The sequence below is a fragment of the Dreissena polymorpha genome, chromosome 9, assembly GCF_020536995.1.
Source record: "Dreissena polymorpha isolate Duluth1 chromosome 9, UMN_Dpol_1.0, whole genome shotgun sequence".
NCBI lineage: Eukaryota > Metazoa > Mollusca > Bivalvia > Myida > Dreissenidae > Dreissena > Dreissena polymorpha.
In genome coordinates, this window is record NC_068363.1 from 982,898 (window position 1) to 1,009,443 (window position 26,546).

General features: G+C 36.4%; 2 protein-coding genes across 6 annotated transcripts in view; one reads left to right on the forward strand and one right to left on the reverse strand.

Annotated features, from left to right (window-relative positions):
- LOC127844604 (uncharacterized) overlaps positions 1-22,042 on the reverse strand; it is a 67,812-nt gene extending 45,770 nt beyond the window's left edge. The window contains exons 1-3 of one of the 3 annotated variants that reach the window (XM_052374998.1): positions 21,473-22,042; positions 19,533-20,521; positions 18,582-18,700 (exon numbers count right to left, since the gene is read on the reverse strand). In XM_052374998.1, coding sequence (XP_052230958.1) covers positions 18,582-18,700; positions 19,533-20,521; positions 21,473-21,807 — 1,443 coding nt within the window. In that variant the 5' untranslated portion in view covers positions 21,808-22,042. Of the gene's footprint in view, positions 1-18,581; positions 18,701-19,532; positions 20,625-21,472 lie in introns of those variants that run through there. The other 2 variants (XM_052374999.1, XM_052375001.1) reach the window with 2 other exon arrangements.
- LOC127844602 (neural-cadherin-like) overlaps positions 1-26,546 on the forward strand; it is a 195,265-nt gene that overhangs the window by 142,527 nt on the left and 26,192 nt on the right. The gene's annotated exons all lie outside the window — the stretch shown is intronic.

The following is a 26,546-nucleotide window of genomic DNA, read 5'->3' on the forward strand; positions in this document are numbered from 1 at the left end:
AACTTAAATATAAATATTTATCAGGCTACAAAGTGCATTTAAATCATGAATTGATAATATTTAACAGTAATTTTAAATTTCATTAACATTCATTTTTGAAATGGACATGGAATCCACCATGTGAGCAGCAAATTGCGAGTTGAACAAGAGAGGAACTTAGCAGTATTCTAACATAAAAGACAAGAAGCACTGTTTTTACCCATGAAGCAGACTTAATAGTGTCTTTATAAGCTGTAGGCTTTACACATCATTGAGCTTAAATATTGAGGGTTGACAACAGTGACATTTTTCTTGTCGGATAGCTGCAGGTGCTCTTCTCAGGACTTTTTCTGTCTGAATGGTTGCATTAGGGTCATTGCTGTTTTGTGGAATCATTGATTATAACAAAGGCATTGTTATATTTTTCACTTCTGAATGCATAAACATGTTCCACCTCTTAGCGCATTGCCAATGATTGTGTGTTTTGTTCTGCTTGTTTTCCCTTCATCATGTGATCATTTCTCTTGCATTCATTGTCTGCATCAGGCTCCGGTAAGTGTGCTGGCCAGTGCTTGTTTTATGTTCACATTTCCGTTCATATCATACTGGATATGTTTCATTGCTTGTACATGATTCTCTTCTGCTTGCATGCTTAACCCATTTATGCCTAGTGGACTCTCCTATCCTTCTAAATTGGATCAATTTATTTCCAAAATTAGGGATGTCTAGTATATTTGTTTTTATATTTAGAATATTTCTTACAGAAATTCCTTTAAGCAAACAGCGCAGATCCTGATGAGACGCCGCATCATGCATCGTCTCATCTGGGTTTACGCTGTTTGCCAAGGCCTTTTTTCTAGACGCTAGGCATAAATGGGTTAAAGTTAGACTTCAGTAATTGAATGGACCTTTTGTTTGAAACCCTTTCATACATGTTATTAATTTTATATACCATTTTTATTGTTTTAAATGACATACAAAATGTTGTAAGACTTTTCTAGATTGAAAGTTTATTAAGTTAATATTTGATTTGAAAATAAATATTTGATTTGAAAATACATGTTTACGTTTAAATTTTCCTCATTTGATAGTGCTTGATTTAAAAGCTTTAATATATTTTATTTAACATTCTTTGGTATTAATGTTTAATGTATTGCACAGGAGATGGCTAAATATTCTGTTTTTAATATTTAACATGAATGTTCAGATTTCTTTGCTTCTTCAGAAATATAATGGACTTGACTTTAATATGATGGTTTCCTGATTATATTGCCAAATCCGCCTTATGCCATATGTGGTCAGTTTAGCTCCAGAACAGCCTGCGCATTTGCATGGCTTTAAAGTGGCAAGGGTAAAACCTGACATTTGTGACGGTGGTCTAGAGCTAAGCTTAAATGCAGTCTTTTTTGTTGCCCTTGTTTTTGTGTATTTAAAGTCACAGTCTCGATTACAACATGCACTGCCGTTGTCCATGTGGTCATAAAATGTTTCTGTAATTCTCTTCTCAGCTTAATTATGATGAATTATTTAATAATTGTCAATGACTAGAATGATATTAAAATGATCTTTCCAATACCTTTTTAAATGCACCTTAATTTATGAATTATCGTCAAAATTGTTAATGGTATCACCCTTTTTGCTTCTTAATCATTTTAAAAGCATTCCTAGCTTACTGAGACATGTTTGTTGATGTTTTCAGCTGATCAGCTCATGTATTCCTAGCTTACTAAGTCATGTTTGTTGATGTTTTCAGCTGATCAGCTCATGTATTCCTAGCTTACTAAGACATGTTTGTTGATGTTTTCAGCTGATCAGCTCATGTATTCCTAGCTTACTAAGACATGTTTGATGATGTTTTCAGCTGATCAGCTCATGTATTCCTAGCTTACTAAGACATGTTTGTTGTTGTTTTCAGCTGATCAGCTCATGTATTCCTAGCTTACTAAGTCATGTTTGTTGATGTTTTCAGCTGATCAGCTCATGTATTCCTAGCTTACTAAGACATGTTTGATGATGTTTCCAGCTGATCAGCTCATGTATTCCTAGCTTACTAAGACATGTTTGATGATGTTTCCAGCTGATCAGCTCATGTATTCCTAGCTTACTAAGACATGTTTGTTGATGTTTTCAGCTGATCAGCTCATGTATTCCTAGCTTACTAAGACATGTTTGATGATGTTTCCAGCTGATCAGCTCATGTATTCCTAGCATACTAAGACATGTTTGATGATGTTTTCAGCTGATCAGCTCATGTATTCCTAGCTTACTAAGACATGTTTGTTGATGTTTTCAGCTGATCAGCTCGTGTATTCCTAGCTTACTAAGACATGTTTGTTGATGTTTTCAGCTGATCAGCTCATGTACAGGATCACAGAGGGCAACATCAACAACGTGTTTGGCATCAAGCAAAAGACTGGAGACATCTATGTGGCCAAGATGCTTGACTATGAGACTCCACCCACTGTAAGACTGACATTTAGTGAACTCTTTACCCCTTAGATACGTATTTTGACACTTGTGTGGTCCCATAGAAAGTTTCATTTAATTTAAAGCCCTTCTTACTAAATTCAAGTTTTAAAGGCTTCATTTCTACCTTTATATTCTGATGAGCAGCAAACAGCATAAAACCTGAACAGACTACGAGTTACTCGCAGGCTGTTTTTGTTTTATGCTGGTTGCAAAAGCCATTTTTACTTTGCTTCTGAGTGGGAAAGGGTTAATGAAATATGTGTATGCAAATTAAATAAATGTATGACTTCCATCAAGCATGCACAACAAGAGTTTTGATATTGCATAAGGCGCAATTGTCAAAAATACCCAAACTGATGATATCGGCTTTTTAATACTAGACAAAAAATCAATGTTGAATACATTGGCTAATGATTTCTTGTTTTGAACATAAACGCCTATTAAATATTCACAGTTTTTGTCAGTCACTACTTATGCTTTTCTGCTTTCTTAAGTCCAACAGTTGAATAATGGAATGTTCATGTTAAATGACCATAATAATGAGACTAAGGAGAAAAAATCCTCAAAATAATTTATTTTACTGCAATGGCCTCGTCATCCTGGACAATTTCTTTTCAGATTCGGTCAAGGTTCTTTATCCAGGGCAATTTCGCATTAAGATTTTTATGCCCCTGGTAGGGTGGCATATAGCAGTTGAATTGTCCGTCTATCAGTCTGTGTGTCCGTCTGAAAACTTTAACATTTCCCATTACTTTTGCAATATTGAAGATAACAACTTGATATTTTGCATGCATGTGTTTCTCATGGAACTGCACATTTTGAGTGGTGAAAGATCAAGGTCATCCTTCAAGGTCAAAGGTCTATTATATGGCTTCAAAGCGGTGCAATAGGAGGCATTGTGTTTCTGACAAACACATCTCTTGTTTAAATGTTATTTCAATGGTCATTGTTGTAATAAGATTTTGTTACAGTACTTGTATAACTTTAGGAATACAGGCTGCGCGTGATCGTCCAAGATGGCCGCTATGAGAACTCGACAGAGGTGGTAGTCACGGTAACAGATGTTAACGACAATCCCCCAGAGTTCTCGCAGAAGGTCTACGAGGTTGACACAGTGGTGGAGGAGACCAACCCCCCTGCTGGCGGGCAGTTCCTTGTACAGGTGAGCAACCTGTGACTTATTTAGAATTTTATTTCTCAGATATGCAGTTTGACCTGTGTGTGGCCCTTTAGAAAATCTAAATAAATTAAAGACTTTTCTTAATGGATTCTACTTTTTAAAGGCTTCATTTCCAACCTTAAGACACTGATGAGCAGATAACAGCAAAAAACATGAACAGTCTGCGAGTTACTCTTCAGAAACCTGGGCTTAATGCATGTGTCTAAAATGTCATCTCAGATTGACCTACCGTAATTACTCTATGTTTTCGGACACCCCCTTTTTTAGCACAAATAATTATTTTTCGTGACTCTTAATTTTGGGACACACAAGTTTTCGTCCATAATTAATGTCTCTAAGTTTTTGAACGGTATATTTTACGGCGCTATTTTACCGAATTTCCGTCATGTTTCCGATATCTAATGACACTTCGATCATGGGGTTTTACAACCAGTTTAACATCATAAAACATGGCAGGTGCATGCTTGAGGGCAACGGATCATTACATTTGCGTTAATGGGTAAATAACCTTGTAAACCGGTATTAAACAATGATTTTTCCAGATAGCATAAGCGTTATTACAATTACCAGGGGTAGTGCCAATTAACAGTTCAATTATCTACCGCAATAGTACTACCCCTTCTCAGTAAAATTACTGTGACAAATATTAAATGCTTCAAAGTGTGATGCACCCTATTGCAAGTTTTACGAACAATGGAAAGTGTTAGACAATAACTATCGGAAATGAACAAACAAATAGTTCATAGTTTGTTTTTTTTAATTGCGTTAATTACAGGTTCATACTAGTGAGTATTGGTACATCACATGCTCATCTTTGAACTCGTTGGTCAAAGTACAACCTTGTAGTAATTTTTGTCAGATAAATTAAGCATTTAAAATTATTTAAAATGCAGTGCAAACATATATAACTGTAATTTATACTATACGGCATGGTAATTTACCAGTGCATGCTATTACCGGTAGTTGTTGATACAATTGACGCTATTTTCAGACATGTCAATTTTCGACTCTTTAAGTTTTCGGACACCTGTATTTTGTGAATATTTTTTGGACACGAACAAAAATTATTATTTTTAAGTGTCTGAAAACATAGAGTAATTACGGTATGCAGTCTGCATAGGATAATCATGGACCATTTTTGCTTTTATGGAATTTTTTGTTTAAATGAAGTCGCTTCTTAATTAAAATCTAATAAACACAGAAAGTTTTGTCCCTGATCTATAGCTTGTGTAGACGGCACAGGCTAGTCTGGGACGACACTTTACATACAAGCATTTAGCCCCACTTTCTCATAGCTTGGCTCTTTTTATGCTCCCGGTATGGTGGCATATAGCAGTTGAACTGTCCGTCAGTCTGTCTGTCCGTTGAGTCAGTCTGTCCGTTTGTCCGTAAACTTTAACATTGCCCATAACTTTTGCAATATTGAAGATAGCAACTTGATATTTGGCATGCATGTGTATCTCATGGAGCTGCACATTTTGAGTGGTGAAAGGTCACGGTCATCCTTCAAAGCAAATGTCTAATATATCGCTTTAAAGCGGCGCAGTAGGGCGTTGTGTTTCTGACAAACACAGCTCTTTTCTTTTTTAAAGTTAAATGTAAAGTGTTATGTATACGCTATCTATAAATCAATTCATGTTCCAGGTGTCTGCCACAGACAAAGACATCAGCCGGCGCAGTTACTTCCGATACTCAATATCTGGCGACGGCACTGACCCAAATGACCCAACATTCACCATCGAGCGTACCACAGGCCGGATATTTCTGCGGAAACCATTGGACCGTGACCTGCCGCATGGTCGGGAAGTGTACCAGTTCAACGTAGAGGCCGAGGATGAGCCTGATACACCTCACTCGCTGACTGGATTCTCATATGTGAAGGTGAAACCCCTCGATATTAACGACAACGCTCCCGTGTTTGTGACGAGTGATCTCCATGGATCTGTTGCGGAACACTGCAATGAAGGTAGGCTGGAATGTAAAGGTTATGATATGAATGTTTACTCAGAATGACTTAAGGACTGTATTTCTTGTGAAGTGTGGTAATTTTATCAGATAAAATCAACTAACAAATTGTAAATTCTTCCATTAATTTTATTAAAGGAGTACGTAATACATAGATAAATAAATGCTTGTTAATTGCTAAAATAATAGTTTTGGAGCATTATTGAAATCTAAGATCATCTAAAAGCTGGTGTAATCAGAATCAAAATAGAAAGTGGATGCTTAATAACCAATTTTGCAATCTTAAGTTTCTCAGAAGAGCTGACAATGATACCACTGGTAGTTTTTAACATGTTTCTATCAAATATTATAAGTAACACATATTCTTGCAAAATATAGTTTTTAGGCTACTTACTAAGCTTTCATTGCACTCACCTTGACAGTCAGTCAGGCTAGCTCAGCTGGACTTCAAATCTGAACAGGGTTCCATCTTTGGCTGCATATATCTTGTGTGGTGATTGGTCATGCAATCCTTTATATGGCCACTCTAACCATAACTATGATTAACCCTTTGCATGCTGGGAAATTTGTCGTCTGCCAAAATGTTGTCTGCTGAATTTCTAAAATAAGCATTTTCTTCATTTCTTTTTCAAAGAATACCATCAGAATAGCAAACAGTTTGGATTCTGATGAGGCGTCTCATCTGGATCCAAACTGTTTGCAAAGGCCTTCGAAATTCGGTTCCAGCACTGAAAGAGTTAACCCTTATAACACTTAGATGCTTATTTTGACACATTTGTTTCCCTTAGAAAGTTACATTTTCTTAAATACTTTTCTTACTAGATTCAAGTTTTCAAGGCTTCATTTCCAACCATGAGTTACTGATAAGAGCAAACAGCATAAAACCTGAACAGACTGCGAGTTACTCGCAGGCTGTTCTGGTTTTATGCTGGTTGCAAAAGCCATTTTCACTTTGCTTCTGAGAGGGAAAGGGTTAAGTACGGAAGTTGTCAGTTACTGACAAGTGTGTGCACAAAGTGCTGGTATACATGCAACAGCTATCTAAGGAAAAGTGAGAGCGTCTTGATATTACAGTCAATCTTGTAATAAGAGACCACTATTGGCGGACCTAATAATACAGTCAATCTTGTTTTAAGAGACCACAAAAGGGAGTAACCAAAAGTGGTCTCTTATTAAAATGGTCTTCTTAAAAATGACTTCTCTGGAATAAAAGTAAAATTATCGTCAATATCTAATTTATAGAACTATTCAAAGGAGTTGCATAAGACAAAGGTTGCTTTTTTTAAGTGATCGCCTCCACAAGATTGACTTTACTAAAATATTGTTGAAAAAATATGCAAACCAATGAAACATGCACACTCACCTATACAAATGCCTTCATTTTTCTGACATGCTGTTGTACAGATCACTCAGTGATGACCGTGCGTGCTACTGACTATGACGCTGGACTCAACGGCACAGTGTTCTACGAGATAGACAGCTACGGCAACCCACCTGCGTCTGCTAACGGGAAGCTGTTGTTCAAGATCAACGTGAACACGGGACTGATTCAAACCAGCTTGAGGAATTCACTGGACCGTGAAAAGACGTCTCAGTATTTCCTGCCGATTGTTGCTAAGGACCGTGGGGATGAGCAGCGGAAAACCACAACAACGGCCACCATCAGCATCTCAGACATAAACGACCAGCGACCACAGTTCATTGATGTAAGTAGTGTAAATGACAACCTTGTCAAAATGATGCAATTATTTGGTTTGAAATCAGAAAGCTGTGGTTAAATAATTTTATGCAAAGGTGAGTTATGTTCGTCCTGATTGATGAGTGAACAGTATTGCTCTAACAAGAGCTAAAGCGGAATTGAGGAAGTGTTTAACGGTGCTTGAAATGATTTTTGCCATATTGTTTTGTGTTCAAAATTAAAGATCAACAAACTTTTTTATCCTATCAACTGATTTTTTTTTATGTAGAAAAATTGTTTTGCATTATTTACCAATCTTGATATTAGACATGACATTGTATTATGAAATATTCCATAATACAAACATGTTTTTATATTAAACAGCCTATGAAAATATTCTTATTCAATACAAAGACATGTTATATTAATAAAAATAAAAAAAATCTCTGAAAACGTTATCCTGTAGAAAATCTACCGTGTGACGATGTCAGAGAACCAGAAGGCCGGGCCAGTGATCACAGTGACAGCCATTGACAAGGATATTGACGAGAATGCGCGCCTGACTTACACTCTGAAGGACAGTGACCGAACATACTTCTCCATTGAGACCATCCCACCAAATGCTGGCGTGCTGAAAGTGTTCAATGTAGGTGGATTTAAGTGTTGTTTTTTTAAAGTGATTTAATGTTCCAAAAGTATATGCAGTCCTGGTTTGAAGGTGCAAATTATCGGATAAGTTAACTCAATGACGTTATGTTGTCAGAGGTAAAAGACAACAACGCAGATTGATTTGTGCCTTTACTTTTTATGTCCCCCACTATAGTAGTGGGGGACATATTGTTTTTGCCCTGTCTGTCTGTTGGTCTGTTGGTCTGTTTGCGCCAACTTTAACATTTTGCAATAACTTTTGCTATATTGAAGATAGCAACTTCATATTTGGCATGCATGTGCATCTCATGAAGCTGCACATTTTGAGTGGTGAAAGGTCAAGGTCATCCTTCAAGGTCAAAGGTCAAATATATGTGGCCCAAATCGCTAATTTTATAAATACTTTTGTTATATTGAAGATAGCAACTTGATATTAGGCATGCATGTGCATCTCATGGAGCTGCACATTTTGAGTGGTGAAAGGTCAAGGTCATCCTTCAAGGTCAGAGGTCAAATATATGTGGCCCAAATCGCTTATTTTATGAATACTTTTGCAATATTGAAGATAGCAACTTGATATTTGGCATGCATGTGTATCTCATGGAGCTGGAAATTTTGAGTGGTGAAAGGTCAAGGTCAAGGTCATCCTTCACAAGGTCAAGGTCATCCTTCAAAGTCAAACGTCATTTAGGAGGACATTGTGTTTCACAAACACATCTTGTTGGAACTGCAAATGTCTGACTTAGGACGGATGTTTTCAGTTCAAAAATAACTTTCGGATTGAAATATACTGGCCATTTACCATTATAGACCTTTGACCGCTCTCAATTTTAATATAAAATAATTGTCATTTGGGGAAACCAAACTGACTGTTGTCTGCTGTTGACTGCTGTTCTCAGTTGACCGCCAGGTCAGTTTTAACTGTATATCCTTTCTAAATTCTAACAAGAATATAAGATGTTTAAGTATATTTACACCCTGTAATTCACTAATGGTGCTCTATTCCTCGCTGCCAGGAAGTGGACTACGAACGTGTGCGCAGGTTCAACCTGACAGTGTATGTACAGGACAACAATCCGGCCCACAGGGACGAGGCCTACATCGAGGTCACTGTGGAGGATTACAACGACAACGCCCCACAATTCAGCCCCAAGGTGCACAACATTCGCCACCCAGAGAACATACCAGCTGGGACCAGTCTGTGGAACTGCTCGGCCACCGACAAGGATGATGGGATCAACAAACTGTTTGAGTGAGTGAGGTTTAACCCTTTGCATGCTGGGAAATTTGTTTTCTGCTAAAATGCAGTCTGCTGAATTTCTAAAATATTCTTTGATTTTTTTTATCAAAGAATGCTATCAGAATATCAAACAGTTTGGATCCTGATGAGACGCCACATTCTGTGGCATCTCATCTGGATCCAAACTGTTTGCAAAAGACTTAAAAATTTGGTTCCAGCGCTGAAAGGGTAAACCCTTTACCACTAAGATACGTATTTTCACACATTTGTAGTCCCTCAGAAAGTTAACTTTTATTAAAGACCTTTCTTGCTAGATTCAAATTTTAAAGTCGTAATTTCCAACTCTTAGATACTGAATAAAGCACACAGCATAAAACCTAAACAGACTGCAAATTACTTGCTGGCTGTTCTGGTTTTATGTTATTTGAACATAGCCATTTTCACTTTGCCTCTGAGTGGGAAAGGGTTAATACCGGTACATCTATTTGATGGAAAACTAGATTGAGTTGCATTTGATTGCCAGGTTTTGGAATATAAATTATGTATAATCATGTCAATGCATTTTTATAACTCGACACATGTATTTTTTTTATGCCCCCAAAGGAGGGCATATAGTGATCGGACTGTCCGTCCTTCCGTCACACTTTGCATTTAGGTTTCACATTTAGGTTTCAAAAAATGCTCATAACTTTTATGTCCCTTCACATAGCAACTTGATATTTGGCATGCATGTGTATCTCATGAAGCTGCACATTTTGAGTGGTGAAAGGTCGAGGTCATCCTTCAAGGTCAAAGGTAAAAAAACATGTATCAAAGCGGCGCAGTAGGGGGCATTGTGTTTCTGACAAACACATCTCTTGTTGATATTCTAATTTAAAATTTAAAAAAATCCACAAATTAAAATATGTGTCACATAAGTTATTGCAAAATGTTCTACTTGTGAAAAGATTTTTTTATGCCCCCAAAGGAGGGCATATAGTGATCGGACTGTCCGTCCTTCCGTCACACTTTGCATTTAGGTTTCACATTTAGGTTTCAAAAAATGCTCATAACTTTTATGTCCTTTCACATAGCAACTTGATATTTGGCATGCATGTGTATCTCATGAAGCTGCACATTTTGAGTGGTGAAAGGTCGAGGTCATCCTTCAAGGTCAAAGGTAAAAAAACATGTATCAAAGCGGCGCAGTAGGGGGCATTGTGTTTCTGACAAACACATCTCTTGTTGATATTCTAATTTAAAATTTAAAAAAATCCACAAATTAAAATATGTGTCACATAAGTTATTGCAAAATGTTCTACTTGTGAAAAGATTTTTTTTATAAATATTGTTCAACATGTTGCAAGAGTGATATGTTCACTGTTTCAGGTACAAGATAGACCGTAAGACAGATCCTGGTCAGAGGTTCACAGTGTCCTCTGAGTGTGAGGTCAAGGTCAAACGAGGCTTGGACGGGGAGACTCTTGATCGAGAAGCCCTTGCCGGGAAACCAGACCAAAAATATGAAGTACATGTGCTGGCTACAGATAAAGGTTTTGATTTTAAATATTTTGTAGAAATTATGATTTGATCAATTTGAATATTTTGTTATATGCTTTGTCGGTAGTTGAAATGAAAAACTGAATATTAAGAACAAATATGTTTTTGAAGGAATGCTGTATTTGATCTCAGAATTTCATGAGAATGACACACTTTAAAGAATAGTCCAAATGGCTTGCTGTTAGAGTTAGGAAATGCCTTTAAAGTCAATACTCAGTTTTCTTAGTTAAAACTGGGGAAAAAAATAATGGAATTGCAAGTAATCATCTTGTACTAAGTTTAAGAATTTAATTTGCATAAATTGGTAGATTTCTTGTTATGTTACACCTTCATTCAGCCAAAAGCCTTATGCTAAGATTCCAAATAACATTATGCCAAGATTCCCTTCTTCCACCCTTGTGCAGGCTACCCCCCTTAGACAGGCACAGCTACTCTTATCATTTTTGTTGACGACGTTAACGACAATGCCCCCGAGCTCGTGTACAAAGGTGTACCCATGGTGATGGAGCTGGAAGACCCGCCTAAGTTTGTGATCTTGTTCAGCGCTATCGACCGGGACACACCACAATTTGGCGCCCCCTTCAGGTTTGCACTGCCCCCTTGTGAGGAGAATCCAACGTGTCATGGCGGTGTTCTAGACTTCACCATGCAGTTTGACGAGGGTAGGCATCTGGTGGTGTTTGCATTTGTAATATTCTGGAAGGCTGCAAAAAAAGAAATTACCAATACTACTTCCTTATCATTTGTTGAAGTATATTTATTTTTATGTTAAGTGGTATACATATGTAATATATAATTATTATTATTAATAATAAATGCCTTTAATTGTAAAGTTAAATATTTTGAAAATGCGTCAAGAATGGAAATTATACTAATGTATATAAAAATAATACTCTTTTACCCTGTATATACAAGAAACTTGTATATGTTCTGTCTGCTTAGGGCTATTTCCTATTAAACAATCTATTTAATTCTCATCAACAGATTTTAACAAGACTAATTACATTATGTTAAATGTTCATTTGCCATATACTGTTTTCAAATGTGGCTGACAAAGTGTTCAGTCTTACATATAATTGTTTGATGAAATTGTCTCAAACAAATCAAATCAGGTAACAATTTCATTCAGAGTGATCTAAATAGGTCCTTTATATCATAGTGTGCTGTCATTTGTTTTTAGCAACATTAAAATAAACTGTATAACGGTTTTAGCCTTGTTCTAGGAAAACTGGGCTTAATGCATGTGCCTAAGGTGTCATCCATACTTGCATGTGCAGATAGGTTAATCTGGCACCACATTCTCAGCCTACATTTTATTAGCTCACCTGTCACGAAGTGACATGGTGAGCTTATGTAACCGTGTGATGTCCGGCGTCCGTTGTGCGTGGGTGCGTACATGCGTGTGTGCGTGCGTCCGTCAACAATTTGTTTGTGTAGACAGTAGAGGTCACAGTTTTCATCCAATCTTTATGAAATTGGGTCAGAATGTTTATCTTGATACAATCTGGGTTGCGATTGTATTTGGGTCAACTGGGGTCAAAAACTAGGTCACTATGTCAAAAATTAGGTCAAATAATAGAAAAACCTTGTGTAGACAGTAGAGGTCACAGTTTTCATCCAATTTTTATGAAATTGGGTCAGAATGTTTATCAGGATGAAATCTGGGTTGGGATTGTATTTGGGTCATCTGGGGTCAAAAACTAGGTCACTCTATCAAAATTTAGGTCAAATAATAGAAAAACCTTAAGTAGACAATAGAGGTTGCAGTTTTTATCCAATCTTTATGAAATTGGATCAGAATGTTTATCTTGATTAAATCTGGGTTTGGATTGTATTTGGGTCATCTGGGGTCAAAAACTTGGTCACTAGGTCAAAACTAGGTCAAATAATAGAAAAACCTTTGTAGACAGCAGAGGTCACAGTTTTCATCCAATCTTTATGAAATTTGGCCAGAATGTTTATCTTGATGAAATCTGGGTTGGGATTGTATTTGGGTCATCTGGGGTCAAAAACTAGGTCACTCGATCAAAATTTAGGTCATATAATAGAAAAACCTTGTGTAGACAATAGAGGTTGCAGTTTTTATTCAATCTTTATGAAATTGGGTCAGAATGTTTATCTTGATTAAATCTGGGTTTGGATTGTACTTGGGTCATCTGGGGTCAAAAACTTGGTCACTAGGTCAAAAACTAGGTCAAATAATAGAAAAGCCTTTGTAGACAGTAGAGGTCACAGTTTTCATCCAAATGTTGGAAATGAAGCCTTTTAAACTTGAATCTTGTATGAAAAGTCTTTAATTAAATTTTCCTTTCTATGGGACTACAAATGCGTCAAAATAAGTATCTAAGTGGTAATGGGTTAAATTAAAAGAAAAAAATCAATAAAAGTGGAAAGTGTCGTCCATGTTATTTCTCATAGCACGGGTAAAAAAACAGCAAAACTGTTAAACTCACTGGTTGCAGACGGTGACCATGGGCGTGGCGTTGGCATGGTGACGGCCATGAAGAAGTTCCACAGAGACCAGCAAAAGTACCACTACCTGCCCATTATCACGTCTGACATGCGGGGAACCAACAGTCCCCTGAGTAAAACGGGAACCAGCACCCTGACCATCGAGATTGGAGACATGAACAACCATCCACACGCTGACGGGCACAAGGACATCTTCATATATAAATACGACTTCAAAGGTAGGCGTCTATATTATGTCAGTAAGGAAAATTAGCAGTTTAGATGAAGGAGATGTTTATGTCTATTTTATAAATATGACTTTAAAGACGACCTGTCTATTAGATAATGGCAGTCATGAAATTTAGCAGTTTATTATGACCCATATTGTGATTTCTTGGTTTGACCCAGTACTGCTTGTGTAAAGAGAAGATCTTGAGAATGCTTCCATAAAAAAGTTCAAACCCTGTTCAGAAATGATTTTCTGTCATTCAGGAAAAAAAGATAGGAATCGTAGTGCTGCCTAGGACATGAAATGAGATTTTTTTTCTAGGACATGTGTCTTTAGTCATTCCAGGACAAAACATGTATTTATAACAAAAAAGGAATATATATTTTTTTAATTAAATACTCTTTATATCTATATTAAATAAAGTATATACAATGCAATTGTGAAACTTAAGGTGCTATGACAAGCTCACTTAAGTTTTCATGTCAGGAATAAAAAGTTGAATGTGTATCTTTCCTACTACAAGAATACTTGTTTTGCTCAAATATATGAGCCATGCTGTGGGAAAAAGGGGCTAAATGCCTGTGCTGAAAGTGTCTTGAGCCTTGCTGTGGGAAAAATGGGCTAAATGCCTGTGCTGAAAGTGTCTGAGCCTTGCTGTGGGATAAAGGGGCTAAATGCCTGTGCTGAAAGTGTCTTGCCAGAGAGCCTTGCTGTGGGAAAAAGGGGCTAAATGCCTGTGCTGAAAGTGTCTTGCCAGAGGGCCTTGCTGTGGGAAAAAGGGGCTAAATGCCTGTGCTGAAAGTGTCTTGCCAGAGAGCCTTGCTGTGGGATAAAGGGGCTAAATGCCTGTGCTGAAAGTGTCTTGCCAGAGAGCCTTGCTGTGGGAAAAAGGGGCTAAATGCCTGTGCTGAAAGTGTCTTACCAGAGAGCCTTGCTGTGGGAAAAAGGGGCTAAATGCCTGTGCTGAAAGTGTCTTGCCAGAGAGCCTTGCTGTGGGAAAAAGGGGCTAAATGCCTGTGCTGAAAGTGTCTTACCAGAGAGCCTTGCTGTGGGAAAAAGGGGCTAAATGCCTGTGCTGAAAGTGTCTTGCCAGAGAACCTTGCTGTGGGAAAAAAGGGGCTAAATGCCTGTGCTGAAAGTGTCTAGCCAGATGAGCCTGTGGAGTCTACATAGGCTAAACTGGGACAGCACTTCTTCCTAAACAGGAGTGCTGCCTAGAATATTGTTTTTGTAATTGAACATTCCAGGCAAAAATTGTCGTCCAACTATAGACCTTATTAAACCCTTTTTCCCAGAGCAAACGCCACTTTTATATAAATATTTGTGAACTAGTTCAGTGCTTGTCTTGACATTTATGTTTGCTATTCAGGTGTGAAGGATGACATCGTGATTGGCATCGTGTACGCACCAGACCTGGATGATTGGGACGTGGTGGACAAACACTATTTCTTCAAGGGGCCACCAGACATGGCCAAATATTTCAGGTTGGCGTCTGTAAATGTTTGTGAAGGTTGAATGAACAGCTTATATCATCAAATACATAAAAATGGATTGAGCTGCTCAACTTTTATTATGCCCCCCCCCCCCCTCCTTCGATGATAACTCAAAAACGCTTAAGCCTGGGATCAGGAAAGTTCATATGTACATTGATCATGGCTGGCAGATGACCCCTATTGATTTTCAGGTCAGTAGGTCAAAGGTCAAGGTCACAGTGACTTGAAACAGTAAAATGGTTGCCGGATGATTACTCAAGAACGCTTAAGCCTGGGATCAGGAAAGTTCATGGGGACATTGGTCATGACTGACAGATGAACCCTATTGATTTTAAGGTTACTTGGTCAAAGGTCAAGGGCACAGTGACTCGAAACAGTAAAATGGTTTCCAGATTATAACTCAAGAACGCATAGGCCTGGTATCAGGAAAGTCCATAGGGACATTGGTAATTACCGGCAGATGACCCCTTTTGATTTTCGGGTCACTAGGTCAAAGTTCAAGGTCACAGTGACTCTAAGCATTATAATGATTTCAGGATGATAACTCAAGAAAGCTTAAGCCTGGGATCAGAAAAGTTAATAGGGACAGTGGTCATGACCCCTATTGATTTTAAGGTTACTTGGTCAAAGGTCAAGGGCACAGTGACTCGAAACAGTAAAATGGTTTCCAGATTATAACTCAAGAACGCTTAGGCCTGGTATCAGGAAAGTTCATAGGGACATTGGTAATTACCGGCAGATGACCCCTATTGACTTTCAGGTCACTAGGTCAAAGTTCAAGGTCACAGTGACTCAAAACAGTAAAATGGTTTCCGGATGATAATGTATTCACACAATGGTTGCTACTACAACTGACAGCCCATTTGGGGGGCATGCATGTTTTACAAACAGCCCTTGTTAAATTAAACATAATATCAGTTATTCTTGAATGTTTTGTAGACCTCAACAGCTGGTGATTTATTAATAAAAAGCACAATTTTTAAATGCATAAACATATCATACAACATTGTTGGAAATTAACAGTTAATTTATTAAGAAAAACATAGTGAAATGTTAAGGCAAATAACACATATGACTTGAATAAATACAGGTATTCCTATCATAAGCAAAAATAAAATCTAAACAAGAAATGTGTCCACACGACACGGATGCCCCCAACTGTAACTTTGTCACTACATAAAAGCATAACTGTGTAAATGTTTTTGAGTTATACATCGCCTTTATTTTATTATGCCCCCATTGGAAGAAGAGGGGGTTTATTGTTTTGTACATGTCAGTCCGTCTGTCAGTCCGTCCACCAGATGGTTTCCGGATGATAACTCAAGAACGCATAGGCCTAGGATTATGAAACTTCATAGGTACATTGATCATGACTGGCAGATGACCCCTATTGATTTTCAGGTCACTAGATCAAAGGTCAAGGTCACAGTGACTCGAAACAGTAAAATGGTTTCCGGATGATAACTCAAGAATGCTTATGCCTAGGATCATGAAACTTCATAGGTACATTGATCATGACTGGCAGATGACCCCTATTGATTTTCAGGTCACTAGATCAAAGGTCAAGGTCACAGTGACTCGAAATAGTAAAATGGTTTCCGGATGATAACTCAAGAATGTTTATGCCTAGGATCATGAAACTTCAAAGGTACATTGATCATGACTGGCAAATGACCCCTATTGATTTTCAGGTCACTAGGTCAAAGGTCAAGGTCACAGTGACTCGAAACAGTAAAATGGTTTCCGGATGATAACTCAAGAGTGCTTACACCTATGATCATGAAACTTTATAGGTACATTGATCATGACTGGCAGATGACCCCTATTGATTTTCAAGTCACTAGGCCAAAGGTCAAGGTCACAGTGACTCGAAACAGTAAAATGGTTTTCGGATGATAACTCAAGAATGCTTACGCCTAAGATCATAAAACTTCATAGGTACATTGATCATGACTGGCAGATGACCCCTATTGATTATCAGGTCACTAGGTCAAAGGTCAAGGTCACAGTGACTAGAAACAGTTAAATGGTTTCCGGATGATAACTCAAGAATGCTTAGGCCTAGGATCATGAAACTTCATAGGTACATTGATCATGACTGGCAGATGACCCCTGTTGATTTTCAGGTCACTAGGTCAAAGGTCAAGGTCACAGTGACTCAAAACAGCTAAATGGTTTCCTGATGATAACTCAAGAATAATTAGGCCTAGGTTCATGAAACTTTATAGGTACATTGATCATTACTGGCAGATGACTCCTATTGATTTTCAGGTCACTAGGTCAAAGGTCAAGGTCACAGTGAAAAAAATGTATTCACACAATGGCTGCCACTACAAATGACAGCCCATATGGGGGGCATGCATGTTTTACAAACAGACGTTGTTAAACTATAAGTTGCTTGCATAACAGGTGTTCAATATTGAAATTGTGTTGTTTGTTACATATGTTATCTGCTGCAGTTTGTAGATGTTTTTTTCTGCCAAGTATTTGCATGCAAATAACAGGAATGCACGCATCTTCTTGTCAACTGTAGAAAAAAACACATTTTCTTATACTTGCTAAAGCAAAGCCTTGAATACATTGTATTTGTTTCTATGGCAGTCTTTTACATCACATGTAGCACATGTGAGCAGGTGGATACTGGTGTATTGTTATGTGTTTATATATATTTAAAACACACTAAGTGACCCCGTGACCTAGTTTTTTGCCCGCCATGGCCCATGTTCGAACTTGGCCTAGAGATCATCTAGATAAAACTTGTGAACCAGTTTGGAGAAGATTGGAGGAAAACTACTTGAATTAGAGAGCGGACAGACAGACTGACCAACCGACCATCCGACCGACAGACAGTGCGAAAATTATATGCCGCCCGTTGGGGGCATAAAAGTCAATGATGGAAAAAATATGTTCAATACATAATAGTTACTCTATGTAACTAAATATTTCTCAGAACAGAACAGTTACAGTTAAAACATGAAATGAAAATATAAAATCTCTCCTAAACTGCACTCTGCAGTTCGTTTTACTTTGCAAAAGAACTACGCTAAAAATATCAGAGAGTATAACAAATCACTGCAAGTAAATCATGTATGTACATGCCAGAAAATTTCAAGATAAAGATCATGTTTAAAATAATACACCTTTTATATGCAATTCAAATAAAAAATAATCATACAATCAATAAGAGTTGATTACTTAAAACTGATGATAACATGTTTTTAAATTGTGTGGCAAAACATTACATCCTGTGAGAACAATGCAATAAAACAATTAAAATAAATCCATGTTGCCAAAATTTTTATTGTGAAACTACTTTTATAAACAAATTCATGATGAAAGATTCTGTAGCAACAAGATAAATCATCTATATGAGTTATGTGATGACACCTTACACTGAATATGAGTTTGGTGTTGCCATGAATTCATGTTCAAAGTACATGTTCCAAAAATATGTAATGAAACTTGTGAGACAAATTAAGCTATTGTACTTTAAACACCAGGATTATGTTGAAATATATTCCCACAATGATTGAGGCTGTGCTCCTGTTGTAGCAGACTGACGTTGGGTAATTAAGTTCATCTCTGCTGGTAGCGAGAGTTGCCAGCTTCTTCCTGCCTTCACAATCAAGCTGTAGGATATTGTTAGATTCCCATCCACACACCAGCACCTGTCCCTGAGCCGTCACATGGATACCACGTGGCCATTTTAGGTCTGGGTCTGTGAAGGTGCAGAGTACACTACCATCTCTGGCCAGGGTGAGGACCTTGTGATGGTCACCGTTGGTGACAAATATCTTGTCACCTGTTGGATTCAGTGCACACTTCCATACTGCAAAGAAGAATAGTATCAATGTAGTTAATTCATTTCATAACAATTATGTTCATAAAGACACATACGTTTTATTCACATTTTATTTCAAATTTATAGAGTATGATTTTTTTAAGCTCGGCTGTTTTCAGAGAAAGCCCGAGGTATTGTCATAGCCAGCTCGCCGTCCACCGGCATCGTGCTAAAATTTTGACATTTTGCTCTAAAATCAAAGTGCTTCTACCAGTCCTACAACTTTGAAACTTCATATGTAGATGCACCTTGATGAGTTCTACACGCCACACCCATTTTTGGGTCACCAGGTCGAAGGTCAAGGTCACTGTGACCTCTAAAAAAAAAACATATTCTGACAAGCTTTCATTTATTAAAAGATGCACCCGCAGCCAAGCGTTGGCACCCGTTATGCAGTGCTATTGTTTAACTATTCAGCTACAATTAAACATGTATGAATGCATAATTATGCTGAAACCCCATGATGTAAAAATGTATAACATTTTCACAATAATACATGAGGTTACTGAGATATGCAGCGTGCTGAAATAATTATGATCATGGCATTATTTTAAATTGTATTTTTTATAGCCTCAACTTTTATACAATAAAGAAACAAGTCCTTATACATGTAATGATACTTAGCGACAGAAAGACTTAAATGTATGGCAGTTTTCATTTACATATAGTGCCAAAATCAAGTAATAAAGTTCATGATTTGCAAACAAAATTATATCAGGAATACTTAATTTAATGAAATGAAATTGTCATGTTAACTATACATTTGGGAAATAGTTAATAACTTTCAAAAAATATCTGGATATATCCACCATTGCATTACCTGTACTCCTGCCTGATGTATCCTCATACAGTTTTTTCATTAAGTCTCCTCTCATAGAATACTTGTAAAGTGCAGTGCCAGAGGTGAGATACAGGTCCTTCTGATCATGAGCGATACCCCAGCATGAATGTTTAAATTGTAACTCCCTGCCCATAACCAGGTGCCCACCATTCACTGAGACAAACTGGACCTCATGTGTCTCCACGTCATATACAGCAACAGCTACTTCACTTGGTGTGATTTGACAAATGTCACTTGGATGAGCATTTAAATCACAGTGTGCCACCACCTTGTATTGCTGATCTAGTAGCTTAACACATTTATTATAATTATCTGCTAAAAGGATCTGATCACTGGAGAGAACACAGATGGCATTGCTATTACAGTTCCATGAATCACTTGGTATTCTCACATTATACTCTGACTTTCCTTGCACAGTGAATACCTGATCTGGGTAACTGATTACAATCTTCCCCAGGCCTGACAGTGTAGAGACAAACTGTTCAATATCAATGTCAGCCTGGAATGTCACTAACCTTTCTGTCTGAACTGAATTCACCTTCAGATAGGTTTCAGACTGCCTATTTTTTTCCAGACATTTCTTACTTGCAATAAATGAAAGTTCTGCTTTGCCCTTATCAACAATATCATGAATTGCGTCACTGAGATGTTTCAGTTCATTTTTAAGCTTGCTGCAATTGTCCAAGTCAGTCTTGAGAGAAGCTTTCAGAGTGGTCATCTTATCTTCTAGCTCTTTTATGGTGTTCTTTTCAATCTTGTCTAAAATTGTATTTATTTTCTGGCGTGTTTGACGTATTTCATGTAATTGTGTGTTGTATGAGACCTGCAAAGACTGCATGTTGGTGTTCCAATCGTTTTCAAGTTTCTTTAGTGTTTCCAGAATAATTTGAATCCTTTTTGATACTTTCTGCAAGTCAGGTGGTGGTCCTTTGACTGACTCTGATATCAGGGTTACGTTGGTACATTGTCTGAAAGGAAAAAAATACTTAAATAGTTGTAAGTAGTTTATACAGCCATAATGCAAAAATATGAGCTTTGGTTTATCAGGTGTCTTTTGTTTTTAGCTCATCTATTTTTTGGAAAAAAAAAGATATTGTCATCACCTGAGCGTCTGCGTCGGCGTCTGGTTAAGTTTTGTGTTTTCTCATAAAGTATCAAAGCTATTGCATTCAAACATGGCACATTTACTTACTATCATAAGGGGACTGGGCAGGCAAAGTTAGATAACTCTGGCTGTCATTTTGACAGAATTATGTGCCCTTTTATACTTAAAAACAGAAAAAATTTGGTTAAGTTTTGTGTTTAGGTAAATACTTTTTTACTATTATGAGGATACTGAACCTGGCAAGTTGAATTTGTACTTTTATTCGAATTATTCACATTCACACACAAAGTTAATAATTATTTGTTATTATTTTATGCTTTCAGATGGTTTATAGAGAAATATCAGTGAATTAAAACTGATATTTCACTGTTTAAAACTGTGAAAAATAACAGTGAAAATTATCAAAAATAATTAAAAAATTATAAAAACATACGTATATTTACTCTGCATTTAATGTTTATAAAAACATACGGATATTTACTCTGCATTGAATGTTTATAAAAACATATGCATAAGCTTCCCTTGAACATACATGTAAGAACATTTTGGGGCACCCAACGGGGATTTATATTGAATGGAATGGAAAAAATACAAAAATAAATATTTGAAAGCAAAAAATTAAAAGAAAATTGGTTGGATTTGGTGGAATATCGATTTTAATTTACTCGTGGCTGCTCTCTTGTTTAAAATATCATTATCTATTATCACTCCTGAATTAAAATCGATAGTCCAACAAATATCCTCTATATGATTGTTCTGAACAATAAATGGTCTATTTATAACATAATTGAAAGCAAATACAAGACTCAATTACCTGTGATTGAGGAAAGCACAATTAGTGCAGCACAGCTGACTGTGGTCATTGCAGAACATTTCTAGACGTTTGTCTTCATGAAGGTCACATTTCTGAAGGAAATCCTCCACTTCCTTTAACACTGGCCACTTACTTGTGTCTCCCCTTCCATATGTCACATGTTTTCCAAACAACTGACCATGCAGGTTTATACATTTTGCACAATAAAATTTTAGACAGTTATTGCAGTAGAATTCTGCCCACTGGTCAATGTTTTGTTCTAAACATGGCGAACAACAAAAGTCTGTAAATGAATCAGAGCCTTTATCCACAGTTGACTGAGAAAAGGTCGCCATCTTGAATATTTAGTATAAGAAAAAAGAATACTGTTAGACCTCAATTTAATTATAACTTCACTATTTTATATTTTCCAGTACCACAGAAATATTGTCAAAAACACATTAAATACTTATGTCAGATTTCAAGCTACTAAAAAATTGTTTAACCCTAACAAGATAAACTTTAGATAACTTCCGCAGTTTCAGTTATTCTGATCAAACCTGCAAACAGAAGTAACTAAGCCAATCTGTCATGTGAGTATAAGGTTTCACCAAATCAATAATCATACAGCAAGTTTGTATTTCGGTTTAAGAGGTAGACAAATGCTATGAAATACTCCATGTCATAACTTATCGATCCTCAGAAAACAGACTACATGTATTTTGTGAAAAGTTTAAGAACGGTACCATTCAAATAAAGGAAACTTGAAACGTTGCATTTGTAAATGAGAGGTTTATGCTTCTTAAAAATATATCTACAATCATTAAGCTGATAAAGTTGCCTTATAACAGATAACACAGTAATTTGAATGTACATGTTTCTGTTTGAAATGTCATACAAGTAAAGAACAGTATGTTTGTTACAATTGTTAAACTATACACCTAACATTGTGTTATCTTTATGTATTAAAGGGACCTTTTCACAGATTTTGGCATGTATTGAAGTTTTTCATTAAATGCTTTTTATTATGCCCCCCTTTGAAGAAGAGGTGGTATATTGTTAGCTCCACTGGCCAAAGGCCGGCGGGGCTTATGTCATGGTCCTGTGTCCGTCGTTTGTGCGTCCGTGCGTGCGTTAACTTTTCCTTTAAACATCTTCTTCTCCTAAACTACTGGTCCAATTCTCATGAAATTTCTCAGGAATGTTCCTAGGGTGAACCTCTTTCAAATTTGTTCAAATTATGCACCTGGGGTCAAATTTGACCCTGCCCCGGGGGTCACAAAATTGAAAAATTGCTTATATAAGGCCTATTTTGTTAAAACCTTCAAAATCTTCTCGTTTGTAACCATTGGGCCTAGGGCTATCAAATTTGGTATGTTGAGACATCTAATAGTCCTCTACCAAATTTGTTCAAATTATGCCCCTGGTGTCAAATTTGCCCCGGATCTCCCAAAAATAAACATATGCTTATATAAAGCCTATTTTGTGCAAACTTAAAAAATCTTCTTGTCCATAACCGTAGGGCCTAGGGCTACCAAATTCGGTATGTAGTGACATCTAATAGTTCTCTACTTATTTTCTTCAAATTATGCGCCTGGGGTCAAATTTGACCCTGCCCCGGGGGTCACAAAAATGAACATATGCTTAAATAAGACCTATTTTGTGCAAACTTTAAATATCTACTTGTCCATAACCATATGGCATAGAGCTACCAAATTTGGTATGTAGTGACATCTAATAGTCCTTTACTAAGTTTGTTCAAATTAAGCCCCTGGGATCAAATTTGACCATTCCCCAGGGGTCACAAAATTGAACATATGCTTATATTGGGCCTATTTTGTGCAAACTTTAAAAATCTTCTTGTCCATAACCATTGGGCCTATTTCTACCAAATTTAGTATGTAGTGACATCTAATACTTCTCTACTTAGTTTCTTCAAATTATGCCCCTTGGGTTAAATTTGACCTTGCCCCGGTGGTCACAAAAATAAACATATGCTTAAATAAGGCCTATTTTGTGCAAACTTTACAAATCTTCTTGTTCATAATTATAGAGCCTAGGGCTACTAAATTTGACATCTAATAGTCCTCTACCAAATTTGTTCAAATTATTGCCCTGGGCTCAAATTTGACCCTGCCCCGGGGTTCACAAAACTGAACAGATGACGTTTACCAGGGGAGATTACTGCGGCCGTGTGGCTGTGACCAACAACAACAACAACATCTTGTAAACATGAGATAAAAACCTGTCCTTTAGTGCCATTTTAGATCAGATGGTGACTGCTTACAAAGGAATTGAAGTAAGAACATGTGTTATGCATGTTTTTCTTATTAACTGAAAAAACACGGGTTTTATTTAAATATGTTGAAAGTGACCATATATCCGGATACAAATATTTCGGATGACATGTTAATTTCATGTCTTTTTTGTAGTGTTTAAACCAGTTTAATAATATCTTATTGATTTTAAAAACACAACTTCCATGAACATAATTATTTCAAGAAAAGTCAATATATGATACTGCATGGTAAACTCAAACTTTGTATCCAAGAGAAGGTGTTGGAATTAATTAAGTGCAATGTTCTTAACTATTGTATATGCTGCTTTTTGATTACTAATGATTTTTTGTTCCATTTGTGAATCGTGACTCATGAATTGTGGATATGATTGTCCATTGCTAAACGTTCCATATATTATATATTTCTAACCATTTTATAATTTTCTTAATATAAGTTATGAATTGATCATATAAGTCAAATATATAACTTAATTAAATACATTTATAAATATAAAGAAATAATCTTAAGATTATCATAATATTCTCAGGCCTGTTGGTCTCAGGGATGTGTGGGTTGTTAATTTTATGTTTAGATGATTGTTTACAAAGAAAGATGCTACTATTGTATTTGTTATAAATGTGTGAAAGGCTCTAAGAAGGAACCAGAGATTATTAACCCTTTACGAAACACTAACAGGATTTTATAGGTTTGTAGCTGACGACTTTATAAATAATTGTGATAAAAGGAGAAATTGCTCAATTATTTCTGATCATTTCCTTCATATTCCATTACAATTTAATTGTCGTCTGCAACCTCTTTAAAATTGGGACAGTCCAAAATGTGTCGCTTGGTAAAGGGTTAAGGCATTTTGATTCCAATGGGTCTTGTGAATCTGTTTCAAATCAAATGTGTAGATTTGATCTTCAGCATCTAAAAATATGTGAAATAGATAGAAAGTCAATATCTTTTGGAGAGTTAAATGGACCTACATTATAAACAACGGACCTGTGCGACAATTCCCGGGCTTTTTAGTCTGTTTAGTTAACACCGTAGTAACGTTTTCCACATATAAAGATGCTCATCCTCACCCAAAAAATTAACATAATATCAGTTATTCTTGAATGTTTTGTAGACTTCAACAGCTGGTTTATTACATGGTGATTTAATATTAAGAAAGCAGTAATTTTAAATGCACAAACATATCATACATTGTTGGAAATTATAAATTAATATATTGAGAAAAACATAGTGAAATAGTAGGCAAATAACACATATGACTTAAATTAATACAGGTTTTCATATCATTAGCAAAAATAAAATCTAAACAAGAAATGTGTCCACACGACACGGATGCCCCCAACTGTAACTTTGTCACTACATAAAAGCATAACTGTGTAAATGTTTTTGAGATAAACATCGCCTTTATTTTATTAAACTATTAGTTTGCTGCATAACAGGTGTTCAATATTTAAATTTTGTTGTTTGTTACACATGTCATCTGCTGCAGTTTGTAAATGATTCTTTCTGCCAATTGTTTGCATGCAAATAACAGGAATGCACATATCTTGTTGTCAACTGTAGAAAAAAAAAACATTTTTCTTATACTTACTGAAGCAAAGTGTTGAATACATGGTACTTGTTTCGATGGCAGTCATTTTATGACACATAGCACATTTAAGCAAGTGGACACTGGTGTATTGTTATGTGATTACATGTATATATGTTTAAAATGCACTAAGTGACCCAGTGACCTAGTTTTTGGCCCGGCATGGCCCATGTTTGAACTTGGCCTAGAGATCATCTAGATAAAACTGGTGACCAAGATTGGTGAAGATCGGATGAAAACTACTTGAATTAGAGAGCGGACACCATGCTTAATTTTTAAAACGCACTAAGTGACCCTGTGACCTAGTTTTTGGTAATGGCCCATGATCGAATTTGGAGAAGACATTATCTAAATACAACTTCTGACCAAGTTTGCGGAAGATTGGATGGATGAAAACTACTCTAATAAAAGAGCTGACACAAAAAGTGTGACGGACAGACAAACCAACCGACTGACGGACAGTGCGAAATCTATATGCCGCCTGTTGGAGGCATAAAAAACAATGATGGAAGAAATATGTTCAATTCATAAGAGTTACTCTATGTAACTAAATATTTCTTAGAACAGAATAAATAGTTACATTTATAATGTTAACAATGTGTCAGACCAGGGCCTGGATTTTGAAATCTAGGACATACATGGTCAGAAGATGTCATTTAAGATTATACATTTTTTCAAACACATACAAATGCATACAAATATAAATAGTTAAATGCACTAAGTCAGAAGGCATTTGACTTCGGCTGGTGCCTTGGCACACCAGGTGTTTTGGTTGCAATAGTTTGATGGACTCACTACTTGGATGTGTAGTTACATTATTTACAGTATATCAAACAGTATTTAGCATAAACCAATGATTTTTGCATGAAACAATAATATTTTTAAACATTTGTAATTGATGAAAAATGATTGCAAAAATAATATCTAGGGTCTAATAAAGCATTTTTTATTTTATTTTAATAGGTTACTCTGAAAATTCTATTTTTCATGATTTTTTTTTTGCAACAAGGGGTTATGAAATTTAAAAAATGTTACTGGATTTTTAGACCAAAACTGTACTATGATAATACTATGATGCACTTCGCCAAAACATTTATAATTATATTGTTTATTCTTGAAAATGTATTTCCCCTATTCACTAAAAATAACACTTTTGATCAGAAAATTCATATATAATGATGTTTACTTTTATTTTGAAGAATCATAATGC